The 17,432-nt window shown below is 42.1% G+C and overlaps 1 protein-coding gene across 4 annotated transcripts; it reads left to right on the forward strand.

Moving 5' to 3' along the window:
- The first annotated feature begins 5,164 nt into the window (after positions 1-5,164).
- LOC118400889 (shaker-related potassium channel tsha2-like) lies at positions 5,165-8,405 on the forward strand. Of its 4 annotated transcripts, XR_008075265.1 has the most exons (3): positions 5,165-7,164; positions 7,406-7,538; positions 7,726-8,405. XR_008075265.1 is itself a non-coding variant. In XM_035797887.2 (2 exons), the coding sequence occupies exon 1, from the start codon at positions 5,668-5,670 to the stop codon at positions 7,117-7,119; it is 1,452 nt and encodes a 483-aa protein (XP_035653780.1). In that variant the 5' UTR covers positions 5,165-5,667; the 3' UTR covers positions 7,120-7,164; positions 7,406-8,405. The 4 variants fall into 4 exon arrangements, 2 of the variants coding, with proteins under 2 accessions (XP_035653780.1, XP_035653781.1); XM_035797887.2 differs by having other exon boundaries at positions 7,406-8,405; XR_004829123.2 differs by having other exon boundaries at positions 5,166-7,538.
- Positions 8,406-17,432: the final 9,027 nt, after the last annotated feature.

Here is a 17,432-nt window from a genome sequence, read left to right on the forward strand (position 1 = left end):
GAGAGCCGTCTCCCAGAACAGTGGAGGTTGTTACAGCAGTAAAGGGGGGTACAAATACATATTAATGCTCATGATTTTGGCAGTGGTGGAAAAAGTACCCAAATGTCATACTTGAGTAAAAGTAAAGATACCTTAATAGAAAATGACTCAAGTGTAAGTCACCTGGTAAAGTACTACTTGAGTAAAAGTCTAAAAGTATTTGGTTCTAAATATAGTTAAGTATCAAAAGTAAATGTAAATGCAAAAATATACTTAAGTATCAAAAGTATAAATCATTTCAAATTGCTTATATTAAACAAACGACACAATGTTTGTTTTTAATCTACAGATAGCCGTGGGCACACTCCAACACTGAGACATCATTTACAAATTAAGCATTTGTGTTTAGTGTGTCTGCCAGATCAGAGGCAGTAGGGATTTGTGTCTTGGACCATTGTGTGAATTGGACCATTTTCCTGTCCTGCTAAGCATTCAAAATGTAGCGAGTACTTTTGGGTGTCAGGGAAAATGTATGGAGTAAAAGATACCTTGTTTTCTTTAGGAATGTACTGAAGTAAAAGTTGTCAAAAGTATAAATAAAGTACAGATACCCCCAAAAAACTACTTAAGTAGTACTTTAAAGTATGTTTTACTTATGTACTTTACACCTTTGGATTTTGTAATGAGATGTTCGACAAGCAGATGTCCACATATTTCTGGTCATTTAGTGTACATACACAGGGGCTAATTGTGACAGCATTAACAGATCTTAAGGTTGTTTAGACCCAACACTTTCACACTTCTACTGAGATGAGTTTGCTCTCCTGCTTTCTATGTTGGAGATATTTATAATACACTAGGGGGAGGAAGGAGGAAGCAGTAAATGTCTGTCAAGATATACAGTAGCCTTTTGTAACTCATTTAATTTACTCTCACATGTTATTCTTACATTACTTAGAGTGACTTTCATTATTAAAACCAGATATTTTGGCCTTAGTTATAGTGAAACATCAATTCTGGTCTTCATTTTGACTGCTTGTTGCAAAAGTGAATCTAGCTCTTTTTGCCTCTAGTGGTTCAACTATACCATTGAAATCGTGTGGAGGGGTTCGGTATGAAATACTTTCCCTTCTGCACGTGCTGGATGGTACCACCTGAAAGCTTACTATAAAAGCAAGCGCCTTATTTGTAGTGATGGGCATTCTTTTTAGACTTTTTAGTGATCCGGCTCATTTGGCTCCGTTCTGCTAAAAGGGCCATTCATTTGGCTCCCAAACGGCTCTACGTTCAGTAGCGCTTAAAAATACCTACAACCATGAAACAATTGAATATCTCTCATGTAAAAGCCTGCAGTCGCCTGTCATTATGTCAGATCGTGACATGTGAGTTCAAAGACATTTTTTACATTACCAAATTATTACATGACCTGCAAAAAAATGAGGAAAAACATGCACTCACTGCAAAAAAAATGTGTGTGGACCAGAAAGAGCATCTCTCATCACTATCTATTGTTCGTGCAGTGAGGATTTACAATCTTCAGGGAGCCCAGTGAATGGTACTTTCACAGATGCGATTCGGTTCCCGATGTTCACCAAAAAGAGCTGCCAAAAAAAAGAGCCATCATTACTTATTTGGCAATGGTCTTGGTAAGTGGAGAGACAATATATTTTTTTGTGGTGCTTCCTTGACTAGACTACTGATGTTACAAAAAAAGTCAAAAGGCAGTGAAAGGCACATTTCAGAATATTATGACCAAATCCAATGTTTTGCTTAATGTTTCATACACATCTATTTGTTTTTACGAAGAAAAACAAAACAAGTAGGCTATGAGGATTATACACTGAGTGTACAAAAATCTAAGAACACCTGCTCTTTTCATGACACAGACTGACCAGGTGAATCCAGGTGAAATCCTTTATGTACAATATTCCTCCCATGCCCACACACGTCTAACTCTTGAAGAGTAAAATAATCCCTGTAAGAGGGGTCGACCTGGCTGTAGTTTTTATTCAGTACCCAAGACCAATCTGTGAGTTAATTTGACCATTGGAAAAAGATCACAATTTTCAAAGTGATGATTGCACTTTTCTTCCCAACACAATACCGCAATAAATGTGACTGCACTTTCAAATAATATATTTTTTTGCGCCAATGGGAGACTCGAACTTACACCACCTACGTTAAGCAATTCCCCCACCCACAATGCTCACTTGAATGCTTTTTATTTTATTTTAAGGAGTTGGGCAAAGGCTGAAATTGGGGTTGAGAGTTACCCTTTAACTATGTATAATGAGTTCAACTAAACCCTTAGTTCCCATCGAATGTTGTTCCTGACCATAAAAAAATATGCTTGTATACAATATCCTCACAATATTGAGATATTCCCCACATTCTTAGATATCATTTGTATCTCACCTGCTGGCTGTCTAAATGACAAAACCTTTAAGGAAGTCTTGAGACAAAAGTGGATGGTCTTGCTGTAAGACGTCTGTGTAAATGGAAACCTACTCAAAACATAGTCTTCCCAGACGCTTGACTCTGACTCAAGCTCCACATCCACATACTCATCCCTTCCGTTGAAGCCCTGGTACCACTTCCGCTGCAATGCATTTATCAGGTCAAGTCAAAAGGCCCACTATTTCATATCCAGCAACATAGTTGGCACAACAATGATGGGATCCAAAGGCCGTCAGCCAAAGCTGTTGACCTCTGGGACTGACCTAATAAAAATACAATATCATACCACACATATGGTCTACAAATGGTATTTCATCTTCATATACAGTTATTGAATCGTGCGGTTAACGCTGGCGGATGGACGGACGGACACACATGGAAAGTGAACGTCAAGGAAGTGCCCCACCGTCCCCACTGTGATTACCTCACGTCAGTGCTGCTTGGTGAAAGGAAGGAGGAAAGCTCATCTCTGCTATATTTAGATACAGAGAGGCTGCATGGTGAACTGCATGCGTGCAACTGTGTTCAAAGTCGGTAAACACGACTTCCACCCAGAAGGAACCTGGCGCAGTGTTTCATCATCATGATATCGATTTTAATACTTCCATACGGAGGGAGGACCACATGGTATCATGCCTCATCTCCGACGTCAATCCCTAACACCAAGAGTATTCCATGATAATGATACGATAACAATGAATTGATCTGGATACATTGCCAATGCCATGCTTTTCTGTTGCGTGATCGACACTGAGTGTATGTATGCATGCAGTCCTTGTCAATCAGTCTCTAACGTCCTATAAGAAGGAAAGACTTGGATTATTATATACACTATTATCCATGCATGTATTTTGACAAGTCAACGTTGGTTGATGAGTTCATGTTGTGCTTCAATGTATGCATGCTTGTGTACTGTGTACATGGGAGCGCTGTGGGACCTGGCATGACCTCTATGTTGCCTTCCGTTAGTGGTGTGAATGACTTGAGGATATCCTGTTGCCATGGAGGGTCTCCTGCACCCATAGGTCAGGACACCCATAATGAGGGGGTCGAATGTGCTTCCTGTCAGCATTTTACACGCCTCAGGCTCCATTGGGCGGGTAGGGGGGTGGGAGTGGGGGGTCTAACTAAATTATATTATTTTTCAGTCAGCTATAATAACCCATGTCCATTACATTAGTTACAGAGTTACTTTTTCCCCAGATTCACATATGCAATATATTAACTCTGGGAAAGAAGTGTGTCTCTCAGAGGCAAATGAGGTGACTGGTCATCAGTTAGTGCTGTTTTCAGTTAAGGCTGCGTAAGAGCATCTGCGTGTCATAGCTTACATGACCAAAGGGGGGGAAAAGATGTGAAAAATGACAGAGAAATTCTAGATCCAGATTCTTGACAGTAATGATGAACCTGGCATTCTTAGAACCTTTTTTTATTCTGACACATTCATCAGCTTGAAGTGACTCTGACTGTTTGTTATTTTACTAGGCAAGTCAGTTAAGAACAAATTCTCATTTTCAATGACGGCCTTGGAACAGTGGGTTAACTGCCTTGTTCGGGGCAGAATGACAGATTTTTACATTGTCTGCTCAGGGATTTGATCTTGCAGCCTTTCGGTTACTAGTCCAACACTAACCACTAGGCTACCTGCCGCCCCAACATGAAGACAGAAGGCCCTGCCACCTTAGCCTGACCTAGATAGCCGTTTGGTGACCGCTGTATGCTGCTAACAGGTTATCGGTGGGGGGAACCATGTCGCTGACGCTGACATTTGACGCTAACATCCAACCCTGGGTCTGTATAGATAGAGGGAGCAGTTAAGCTGTGTCCACTATGTTAACTGATGGTCACCCATTCAGAAAACGTTTGATCACCACAAAAGTAAAAGTGAACTTCATTGGCCATCAATTAGCTGTTATAGCATGGGTTGGGTAGGCTACATAGGCTACTGTATCAAAAATGGGTCATTTGAGGAGTATCTGTAGATGCACAGCCTATCTTGGGTTTGGGGCTTCTGTTTTGACACACAGATTAATCAACTGTATATTCCTAGGAAGGATGGTTGATCTTGTTTCGGTTCATTTCTCACAGTCTTCAAAGCACACCATGTGTGAAGCAACTGAAACCGTTTGTGTAAGAGAGCATTAACTCACAGTGTGGGCAGAGGGCTTCCTGTAATATCAAGAACATGTAAAAAATATTTTTTTCATTTTGCGTGTTGCAGTCGTTCTTAAGGGGAAAGTTCCCCAAATTTCAAAATTACATTTCATGATTTCCTTACCCTGTAAGCAGTCTATGGCCAAGGTATGACAGCAATCCATGCTTTGGTGTAGTTTCTCTGGCACTGTTTCCACGTGCTAACATTTTAGCCTTTGTGACACAAATCCCATTCAAGTCATGGGACCGATATCAGCATTGTTCAAGCATCAATTTGTTTCTCAACATCTATAACCGACTTCGTAGAGCTTCACAATGATTTATTGATACCTTCGGATGATTTAGACATGATGTGCAAAAATGGCTAATATTGTTCCAATGTGAAGCTGCATTAAAAGCCCCTGCGGTTAGTCCACATTGGAAACAAACATTTGAAATGCAACATTTAAAAAAAAAATGAACTGGTGAAGTTGACTGAGTTGTGATTGTTGTGTAGGTTAACTAAAGGAAACTCGGTCAGTCCTTTAAAAAATGATGTCAGCGATTTGTTTCTCTGAAATAAGATATTAGAGCACTGGTCAACACTGCAAGTCCTGAGTTGAGAAAACTTTTAAGAAGTGTAATAGGTGTTTACCAGTTGTGTTAGATTCAACAACATGACACAGAGAGAGAAGTAAGTGAGCAGTGGACAGTGCAGCGAGTGTCATCACGTCAGTCAATTTGGGGAGGGCTTCTGGCTGTTTAAAATGGTGTGAATATGATAGCCAATACTGTAGACAGCCAACGGTAGCAAGTCGACAGACTGAAGAGTATTTCAGGGCCGTCTGCAACTACAAAAAGTTTATTGATTTAAATGGGGGAAACCAACAAGAAAACTTTTACTGGGCAGAAAAAAACATATGGTGGAGTAATAAATCATACAATTTGGGAGGCTGGAATGATACAGTGAGGATTTACTTGGATTCATTACCCAAAGAAAGAGGAGGGAGAGAGAGAAAGAAAGAAAAACTACCGAGAGAAAGTGACAGTGGGGGCCGTGGAGTTGAGTGAAGCGCTCACCCTTGAGAGGGGCAAAAGATGACTGTTGTATCCCGTGAGAACCAGGACGAGACTGCGGTAGTCCCTCCCCGGTACCAAGATGATTGCGACGTGGAGCGGGGCGACCAGGAGTGTAGCGAGAGGGTCGTCATCAACATCTCCGGGCTGCGCTTCGAAACACAACTGAAGACCCTCTCGCGCTTTCCCTCTACGCTATTGGGAGACCCACGTAAAAGGATGCGCTTCTTCGATCCGTTGAGAAATGAGTACTTTTTCGACAGGAATAGACCCAGCTTTGATGCGATCCTTTATTATTACCAGTCAGGGGGAAGGCTTAGGAGACCTGTCAACGTTACCATGGACATTTTCATGGAAGAAATCAAATTTTATGAAATCGAAGAGGAGGTCATAGAGATGTTCAAAGAAGATGAAGGTATGATCAGAGAGGTGGAACGTCCGATGCCTGACAACGAGTTTCAGCGCCAGATGTGGTTGTTGTTTGAATACCCCGACAGCTCGGGGCCTGCCCGGATGATAGCTGTTGTATCAGTCAGTGTGATTTTGATATCCATACTGATCTTCTGTTTGGAGACATTGCCACGGTTCAGGGAAGATCACAGCACAGACATAGAACTCAGTAATCACCTCATCACGAATGGGACTACTCGCCACAAAAAAAAAAATCCGTTGACAGACCCGTTTTTTATGGTTGAGTCACTTTGCATCGTGTGGTTTTCCTTTGAATTTCTCATGAGGTTTTTATCGTGCCCTAGCAAACCGGCTTTCTTCAAAAACGCAATGAACGTCATTGACATATTAGCGATTGCTCCTTATTTCATCACCCTTGGACTTGAACTCGCTGAGCTACAGGGAGCGGGAAGCGAGCAGGCCATGTCGTTAGCCATACTCAGAGTAATCCGTTTGGTTCGAGTCTTCAGGATTTTCAAACTTTCCAGGCACTCCAAGGGTCTCCAAATCTTGGGCCAGACACTCAACGCCAGCATCAGCGAACTTGGTCTTTTGATATTCTTTCTTCTCATAGGGGTTATTCTGTTCTCCAGCGCTGCTTACTTTGCAGAGACAGACGACCCTGAATCGGGATTCACGAGTATCCCCGCCGCATTTTGGTGGGCGGTGGTGTCCATGACTACGGTTGGATACGGAGACATGTGCCCGGTTACTATTGGCGGCAAAATAGTGGGATCGATGTGTGCCATCGCCGGAGTGCTGACCATAGCCCTACCTGTCCCTGTCATCGTTTCCAATTTTAATTACTTCTATCACAGAGAACGCAATGATGAGGACACCGCCGTGTATACTCACGTGACTTGTGGTCAACAGAATACTTCATTTGGCGAATTCAAATCTACCAGCGACAGCAAACAGTCCCTAGCCAAATCAGAGTACATCGAAGATGATTCTCTCGAGACACTCAGATTTACTAACTTTAGCCCATATGAACATTACACTGGCAAGCTGACAGATGTATGAAAAAACAAGCAACGGCCTAGCTGAGCAGGGAAAAAAACGATATCGGTGAGTAGCCAGCCTGAGAACATTTACGGGCGCTTTTACGCAAGCAGTTAGTTGGCATGCAATCTCTCAATAACTTGAATTCATTTGTTGAATGTCTTTAGTGTCCGGCCTATGTGCATGTTTGAATAACTACACGCAATTTTACCCACCCTATTACGCACGGTGTTTGTTGGCATATAATCTTAAAATAGCTGGAATTAATTTGTTTGACACCTTCAGTAGGCCTAAAACTGTATTACAGGTCAGTAGCGTACAGTGTTGAGTGGCTACAACAACTTCTAAAACTGGGTTGCTTTTGGAGAGTTTATAAGAATTTCTGAACTCGGAGCGCCACTGTGTGGTTGAAACGCAATCGCGCAGCAGACGCGTCTCAGGTAAATCATTCAAGCAGCTATTTTACGTTACGTGTGCAAGACGTTGCTGATGATGTAAGTGTGTGTATAATTTACTTGTGACTGTGTATACATTTTCCATTAAAAAAAAGCTTTTTAGGGACATTTTAGACAGAAGTGATGGAATGTCACCACACACAAAAAAACATGATCTTCTTTTTACTTCCAGGGGACAAGATCAAAGACCATTGCGTTTCTGCTCCGCTTGAAAGGAAATGCAGGCATGGCTTTTCCAATTCTAGATGTACTTGTAAATAAAAAACACACATGACATGTCTCCATGAACAATTGGCCAGCACAATGTGAGATGACAGGTGCTGATGCAACATCCAATGGGGAGCTCGCTGAAGGAAATACGGGTTTGGAGCCTCTGTCTTTAGGAAACCGATAACCTTTGAAAATCAATTAACCTTCCAAAGTATTTTGCTGTCCATTCAATGAACTATGAAATGACTACTGTAGATATCCTGTTGTGTATTGTTGTAAATAGGCCTATACTGTAAATTCTTGACTCAGAATCTTAATGCGAACATATCTTGCTTTGTGTGCCTTTACGTGGATGATTTGAAAGGAACTATTTGGGTAGTCCTTTATTTTATTGAACTATTTTATTGTACAGAGTATCTGATTTTGCCATAACCGTTCCTTGGGAAGCTAGTTTTAAAATCACTAGTCTTAAAATAACTTACAGGCCCCGACAGCTTAACCATAGGAATCGTATTAAGTATGCATGTAAGGAGACATCAATTGTGCTCATGAAATGTCATTAAGATTTATTTATATTTTTGTAAGATTGTTCAAATGTATGTGAACTTTTGAAGAATATATTTTTTTTATAAAACAATTCAGAAAATACCTCAATGTGTTGGTTTTGTTCTGGATGGGTGCACCTTTACACACATTAAAGGGATACTTCGGGATTTTGGCAAAGAGGCCCTTTATCTACGCTGAACAAAAATATAAACGCAAAACACAACCATTTCTAAGGTTTTACTGAGTTACAGTTCATATAAGGAAATCAGTCAATTATAATAAATTCAGTCAATTATAATAAATTCATTTAGGCCCCAATCTATGGATTTCACATGACTGGTCACAGATACCTTTTAAAAAAGGTAGGGGCGTGGATCAGAAAACCAGTCAGTATCTGGTGTGACCAACATTTTCCTCATGTAATGCGACACAGCTCCTTCGCATAGAGTTGATCAGACTGTTGATTGTGGCCTGTGGAATGTTGCCCCACTCCTCTTCAATGGCTTTGCGAAGTTGCTGGATATTGCCGGGAACTGGAACACGCTGCCGTACACGTCGATCCAGAGCATCCCAAATCTGCTCAATGGGTGACCTTTCTGGTGAGTATGCTGGCCCTGGAAGAACTGGGATATTTTCAGCTTCCAGGAATTGAGTACAGATCCTTGTGACATGGGGCCATGCATTATCATGCTGAAACATAAGGTGATGAGGGCAGATAAATGGCACAACATTGGGCCTCAGGATCTCATCTCTGTGCATTCAAATTGTTGTCAATAAAATGCAGTTGTGTTCGTTGTCCGTAGCTTATGCCTGCCCAAACCATAACCCCACCATGGGGCACTCTGTTCACAACCTCACGCCCAAACGATGCCATGCAAGTTCATCCGTGAAAAGCACACTTCTCCAGCGTGCCAGTGGCCATTGAAGGTGAGAATTTGCCCACTGAAGTCGGTTACGACGCCAAACTGCAGTCAGGTCAAGACCCTAGTGAGGACGACGAGCATGCAGATTAGCTTCTCTGAGACAGTTTCTGCGGCCCCACAGTTTCATCAGCTGTCCAGGTGGCTGGTCCCAGACGACCCTGCAGGTGAAGTAGCTGGATGTGGAGGTCCTGGGCTGGAGTGGTTACACATGGTCTGCGGTTGTGAGGCCGGTTGGACGTAATCACAAATTCCTTAAAATGACATTGGAGGCAGCTTATGGTAGAGAAATTAAAATTCAATTTTCTGGCAACAGCACTGGTGGACATTCCTGCAGTCAGCATGGCAAATGCACATTCTTAAAACTTGAGACATCTGTGTTATTGTGTTGTCTGACAAGATTTTAGAGTGGCCTTTATTGTCCGCAGCACAAGGTGCACCTGTGTAATGATCATGCTGATCAGTTTCTTGATATGCCACACCTGTCTGGGGGATGGGTTATCTTTGCAAAGGAGAAATGCTTACTACCAGGGATGTAAACAAATTTGTGCATACAATTTGAGAGCTTTTTGTGCATATGGAACATTTTGGGGATCTTTTATTTCAGCTCATGAAACATGGGACTAACACTTTCCATGTTGCGTTTATATTTTTGTTCAGTGTACTGTGTTATTGGGGACCTTCAATACTGCAGAAGTTTTTGGGGACCTTCAATACTGCAGAAGTGAGGTGAATTTGTGGATACCACTTTTATGTCTCCACGTGTAGTTTGAAGGAAGTTGCTAACTAGCGCTAGCGCAAGAGTTAGAGTTTATTTGTATTTTTACAGGGACGATGCACATTAATCAACGTTTCAGTAAAAGTGCCGGTTTTAGCCAGCCAGCTAATTTTCAACCACAGTCCCTGGGCAGGATATCATAAACAATTACAACAACAATACAGACAAACAATGAGCAGTGAGCACATGCAAAGCAACATAGAACAAGCAGCACAGACAGAGCAATAGCACAAAAAGCAACAAAACAAAATACTGTGCCTTTGGAAAGTATTCACACCCCTTGACTTTTTCCACCTTTTGTTATGTTACAGCCTTGTTCTAAAATGGATAACAAAAAAAAGAATGATCCTCAGCAATCTACACACAATACCCCATAATGACAAGGCGAAAACAGGTTTGTAGAAATGTTTGCAAATGTATTCAACTTAAACAGAAATGCTTTATTTACATAAGTATTCAGACCCTTTCAAATGAGACTCGAAATTGATCTCAGATACATCCTGGTTCATCCATGAGATGTTTCTACAACTTGATTGGAGTCCACCTGTGGTAAATTCAATTGATTGGACATGATTTGGAAAGGCACACACCTGTCTGTATAAGGTCCTACTGTTGACAGTGCATGTCAGAGCAAAAACCAAGCCATGAGGTCGAAGGAATTTTCCGTAGAGCTCCGAGACAGGATTGTGTCGAGGCACAGATCTGGGGAAGGGTACCAAAAAACTTCTGCAGTATTGAAGGTCCCCAATAACACAGTTGGCTCCATCATTCTTAAATGGAAGAAGTTTGGAACCACCAAGACTCTTCCTAGAGCTGGGCGACCGGACAAACTGAGCAATCGGGGGAGAAGGACCTTGGTCAGGGAGGTGACTAAGAACCTGATGGTCACTCTGACAGAGCTCTAAAGTTCCTATGTGGAGATGGGAGAACCTTCCAGAAGGACAACCATCTCTGCAGCACTCCACCAATCAGGCCTTTATGGTAGAGTGGCCAGACGGAAGCCACTCCTCAGTAAAAGGCACATAACAGCCCGCTTGGAGTTGGCAAAAAGGCACCTAAAGACTCAGACCCTGAGAAACAAGATTCTCTGGTCTGATGAAACCAAGATTGAACTCTTTGGCCTGAATGCCAAGTGTCACATCTGGAGGAAACCTGGCACCCATCCCTATGGTGAAGCATGGGGGTGGCAGCATCATGCTGTGAGGATGTTTTTCAGCAGCAGACACTGGGAGACTAGTCAGGATGGAGGCAAAGATGAACAGAGCAAAGTACAGAGAGATCCTTGATGAAAATCTGCCCCAGAGCGCTCAGGGTGAAGCTTCACCTTCCAAAAGGACAATGACTCTAAGCACACAGACAGGACAATGCAGGAGTGGCTTTGGGACAAATCTCTGAATGTCCTTGAGTGCCCCAGACAGAACACAGACGTTAACCCGATCAAACATCTCTGGAGAGACCTGAAAATAGCTGTGCAACACTTCCCATACAACCTAACAGAGCTTGAGAGGATATGTAGAGAAGAATGGGAGGAACTCCCAAATACATGAGAGCCAAGCTTGTAGCATCATACCGAAGAAGACTCGAGGCTGTAATCGCTACCGAAGGTGCTTCAACAAAGTGCTGAGTAAAGGGTCTGAATAATGGAAATTGATGTAAAAATGTATCACTAGCCACTTTAAACAATGCCACTTAATATAATGTTTACATGCCCTACATTACTCATCTCATATGTATATGTATATACTGTACTCATTTAAACTCCTGCATCTACTGCATCTTGCCATCTTTATGTAATACATGTATTACTAGCCACATTAAACTATGCCACGTTATGTTTATATACTCTACATTACTCATCTCATATGTGTATACTACCATCTGCTGCATCTTGCCTATGCCGTTCTGTACCATCACTCATTCATATATCTTTATGTACATATTCTTTATCCCTTTACACTTGTGTGTATAAGGTAGTAGTTGTGGAATTGTTAGGTTAGATTACTCGTTGGTTATTACTGCATTGTCGGAACTAGAAACACAAGCATTTCGCTACACTCGCATTAACATCTGCTCACCATGTGTATGTGACAAATAACATTTGATTTGATTTGAATACTTATGTAAATGTGTTATTTCATTTTTAGATTTAAAAATAAATACATTTGCAAATGTAAAAACCTGTTCTTGCTTTTTCATTATGGGGTATTGTGTGTAGATTGATGAGGGAAAAAAACTATTGAATACATTTTAGAATAAGGCTGTAACCTACCGAAATGTGGAAAAAGCCAAGGGGTCTGAATATTTTCCGAAAGTACTGTACATAAAAGTAACAAACTGTTTCCACACCTCACAAACTATAGACAACATGGAAAGTGGCAATACACATCTAGGGAATATGTTCACAAGTCTGATTGGCCTTTGGCCATGGCTTTATGTTTTTTGTGAAGGTGCGATATGTGGTGCAGCTGTGTGTGTCTAATGGCTGTGTGTTGGGAGGCTCTCACAGAGAAAGCAGTTTGACTAAAGGTGCTTTTCCTTCAGGGAACTATACAGTCACCTCTCATTGCAGACCTTGTGGATCTGCTGCCATGGGTTTGGGTTTTCTATTTAACAAAGTGGAGGGGGAGCCAGGCCATTTTTTTTTTAGTATTGATTGGCTCAAAATAAACAGCTCGTTAAGCAGCTTCTGACAGTTGATTTGTAATAGTTGTCAACTTTTAAACATGTTACAATGTGGGGTGGCAGGTAGCCTAGTGGTTAGAGTGTTGGGCCAGTATCCGAGATGTTGCTGGTTTGAATCCCTGAGCTGACAAGGTAAAAATCTGTTGTTCTGAACCAGGCAGTTAACCCACTGTTCCCTGGTAGGTCGTCATTGTAAAGAAGAATTTGCTCTCAACTGACTTGCCTAGTTAAATATGATTGGTTACTGGAACCTCACTAGTAACGAACGGTAAGTATTCAACATTACTTGACCTGTGTTACATATACGTTTAAGGTAAAACAACAACAAAAATATGATCCACTTTTTATTTGGTTTGCAAATGAGAACAAAACAATCAAGTGACGAAACAGTTCTATAACAAAGTACTGAAATACACATTTGAATATTCCACAGTTGCAATTAATGTCATGTACGGAAAACGTAAAATAGAATCATATTTTATAACATTAACAACATAGATCCTCCCACGAATAGTAACTCTTCAATAATATTAGTTATTAGGTATTTTATTAGGATCCCCATTAGCTGTTGCAAAAGCAGCAGCTACTCCTCCTGGGGGTCCACACAGAACATGAACCATGACACAGTACAGAACATTAATAGACAAGAACAGATCAAGAACAGAACTACATACATTTTGAAACCAGGTTTGCTGTTTATTTGAGCAATATGAGATGGAATGGAGTTCCATGCAATAATTAGGAAGTGGGATGGGAGTGTCCTTACTTTAAAGTAACTAGTTAATATTGCAAACGACTCCAATAACTTAATTGAAGTGCGACAGTGATATATTAAGTGTATGATATTCATTAATCAATATGGTAGGTCCACTTGTAGCACCAGCTAGCAGCACATCTTAGCAGAATAAACTAAGCCGAGAGAGAGTGTGGGGCAAAGACAGAGAGAGACAGAAAGACAGAGAGAAAGAGAGAGAGAGAGAGAGAGAGAGAGAGAGAGAGGAAGTCAAGGAGATCCGTTGTGCAGATAGGGAGGGTTGGAAAGACAGCCCATTCTTTATTAATGATACTAGCAGTTAAGAGCTCACTCCACTTGCTGTTTGGCCCCGAAAATGTCTATCAATGGATTGTCAATGGATCATGTCCAAAGATACCTTCCCTGTTGTTGAGTACCCAGTTGACTGTAAAAACCTAAATGGATATTGATTATGAACTTTTTTGGGGGGGCACAATAAGTAGCCTAATTGATAAAAAGTGTAGTAAGCCTAAACTCTCATAACACTATTTGGGTTGTAAGCATTAATACTAGACTCATTCCTAATGTTAACCCTGTAGGATATACATTGATTAGGCTACGCATACTTTATTCAATTACAATGTCTGTGGTTATAAACACACATAACTGTTGTGGGATATTGCCACTGGTGCATTTATTCCTGCTTGTACAGTGTGTACAATCAAACCATGCTTTGTAAATTGTCATCAGGGGTTCACAGTGAAGACAATATTTTTGGTCAAAAAGAGTGGTACCGATTGGCCTATAGGTGGCGTTGTTATAAGCAGTCCATTGAGAATGACAGAGGCCACCAGTGGCCAAAAGTCCATATTAGCATGGGCATTCGTATTAGCATGGGCAGTGCCATTGAGGGCTTCCACCATTTTAATGTAGTCAACTGGCTGGGACTACCAACTGAATTGTCTGATCCCTCCTGGAGACCCTGTTGGAGGTATGTCCAATGGGGTCATCAGGATGGATCAGCCAAATGTGAAGAAGAAAATTGACTACTTCAATTAGCAGCAACATAAAAGAGGGGGGTAGTCAAGAGGGGTAGTCTGGGTAAACATTTGATTAGCTGTTCAGGAGTCTTATGGCTTTGGGGTAGAATCTGTTAAGAAGCCTTTTAGACCTAGACTTGGCGCTCTGGTACCGTTTGTCCTGCGGTAGCAGAAAGAACAGTCTATGACTAGGGTGGCTGGTGTCTTTAACAATATTTAGGGCCTTCCTCTGACACCACCTGGTATAGAGGTCCTGGGTGGCAGGAGTGGGTCTAGAGTTTCTGGGTATAATGGTGTTGATGTGAGCCATGACCAACCTTTCAAAGCACTTCATGGCGACAGACATTAGCGATACGGGTCAATAGTAATTTAGGCAGGTTACCTATGGTGGACTATGGTGATCTGCTTGAAACATGTTGGTGTTACAGGCTCAGACAGGGAGAGGTTGAAAATGTCAGTGAAGACACTTGCCAGTTGGTCAGCACATGCTCGGAGTACACGTCACCGGTAATCCGCCTGGCTCTGCGGTCTTTTGAATGTTGACCTGTTTTAAGGTCTTATTCACATCGGCTCTGGAAAGCGTGATCACACAGTCGTCCAGAACAGCTAGTGCTCTCATGCATGCTTCAGTGTTGCTTGCCTCGAAGCAAGCATAGAAGTAATTTAGGTCATCTGGTAGGCTCGTGTCACTGGGCAGCTCGGCTGTGCTTCCATTTGTAGTCTGTAATAGTTTGCAAGCCCTGCCACATCTATCGAGCGTTGGGGACAGTGTAGTATGATTCAATCTTAGTCCTATCTGTCTGTTTGATAGTTCGTTGGAGGGCATAGCGGGATTTCTTATAAGCATCCCGCTCCTTGAAAGCAGCAGCTTTAGCTCAGTGCGGATGTTGCCTGTAGACACTGCATCTCGGTGCAAGAGGCGTCACTACAGTCCCTGGCTTGAATCCAGGCTGTATCACATCCGGTCGTGATTGGGAGTCCCATGGGGATTGGCCCAGCGTTGTCTGGGTTTGGATGGGGTAGGCTGTCATTGTAAATAAGAATTGGTTCTTAACTACATTTACATTTACATTTACATTTAAGTCATTTAGCAGACGCTCTTATCCAGAGCGACTTACAAATTGGTGCATTCACCTTATGACATCCAGTGGAACAGCCACTTTACAATAGTGCATCTAAATCTTTTAAGGGGGGTGAGAAGGATTACTTTATCCTATCCTAGGTATTCCTTAAAGAGGTGGGGTTTCAGGTGTCTCCGGAAGGTGGTGATTGACTCCGCTGTCCTGGCGTCGTGAGGGAGTTTGTTCCACCATTGGGGAGCCAGAGCAGCGAACAGTTTTGACTGGGCTGAGCGGGAACTGTACTTCCTCAGTGGTAGGGAGGCGAGCAGGCCAGAGGTGGATGAACGCAGTGCCCTTGTTTGGGTGTAGGGCCTGATCAGAGCCTGGAGGTACTGAGGTGCCGTTCCCCTCACAGCTCCGTAGGCAAGCACCATGGTCTTGTAGCGGATGCGAGCTTCAACTGGAAGCCAGTGGAGAGAGCGGAGGAGCGGGGTGACGTGAGAGAACTTGGGAAGGTTGAACACCAGACGGGCTGCGGCGTTCTGGATGACTGACTAACTGACTTGCCTAGTTAAATAAAGGTTAAATAAAGTGATCCGTGGTTTCTGGTCGGGGTACGTACAGTCACTGTGGGGATGACATCATCGATGCACTTATTGATGAAACCAGTGACTGATGTGGTGTACTCCTCAATGCCATCGGAAGAATCCCGTAACATATTCCAGTCTGTGCTAGCAAAACAGTCCTGTAGCTTAGCATCTGCTTCATTTGACCACTTCTTTGTTGACGAGTCACTGGTGCTTCCTGCTTTAGTTTGCCTTTAAGCGGGAATCAGGAGGATAGAATTATGGTCAGATTTGCCAAATGGAGGGCGAGGGAGAGCTTTGTACACGTCTCTGTGTGTGGATAAAGGTAGAGTTTTTTTCCCTCTGGTTGCACATTTAACATGATGGTAGAAATGAGGTAAAACCCATTTGTTACCCTGCTTTAAAGGTCCTGGCCACTAGGACTGCTGCCTCTGGATGAGCGTTTTCCTGTTTGCTTAGGGCGTTATACAGCTCATTGAGTGCGGTCTTAGTGACAGCATCAGTTTGTGGTGGTAAAAAGACAGCTATGAAAATTATGGATGAAAACTCACTTGTAGTGTCATCTTCAGCTTATCATGAGATACTCTACTTCAGGCGAGCAAAACCTTGAGACTTCCTTAAATATTAGATTTTGTGCACCAGCTGTTGTTTACAAATATACACTGATCGCCACCCCTTGTCTTACCAGAGGTGGTTGTTCTATTTTGCCGATGCAGCATAAACCCCGCCAGCTGTATGTTAACCTTATCGTCCCCACAGCAGAGAGGGGACGAATTTGTATGTAGCATAGAGATAGATAGAAGACTCATCATGGATATAACCAGTTTTAACATGGATATAGAGTAACACAGTATATATATATATTCACCTTTATTTAACCAGGTAGACCAGTTGAGAACAAGTTCTCATTTACAACTGCAACCTGGCCAAGATAAAGCAAAGCAGTGCGACAAAAACAACAATGGGATAAAAAAAACGTAGAGTCAATAACACAATAGAAAATCTGTATACAGTGTGTGCAAATGAAGTAAGAAGGTAAGGCAATAAATAGGCCAAAACTTACAATTTAGCAATTAACACTGGAGTGATAGATGTGCAGATGAGCAGGTGCAAGTAGAAATACTGGTGTGCAAAAGAGCAGAAAAAAAAGAAAACAAATATGGGGATGAGGTAGGTAGTTGGTTGGATGGATGGACTATTTACAGATGGTCTGTGTACAGCTGCAGCGATCGATAAGCTGCTCTGACAGCCAATGCTTGAAGTTAGAGAGGGAGATATAAGTCTCCAACTTCAGTGATTTTTGCAATTCGTTCCAGTCATTG

Source organism: Oncorhynchus keta, chromosome 22 (genome assembly GCF_023373465.1).
Source record: "Oncorhynchus keta strain PuntledgeMale-10-30-2019 chromosome 22, Oket_V2, whole genome shotgun sequence".
NCBI classification, from domain to species: Eukaryota; Metazoa; Chordata; class Actinopteri; order Salmoniformes; family Salmonidae; genus Oncorhynchus; species Oncorhynchus keta.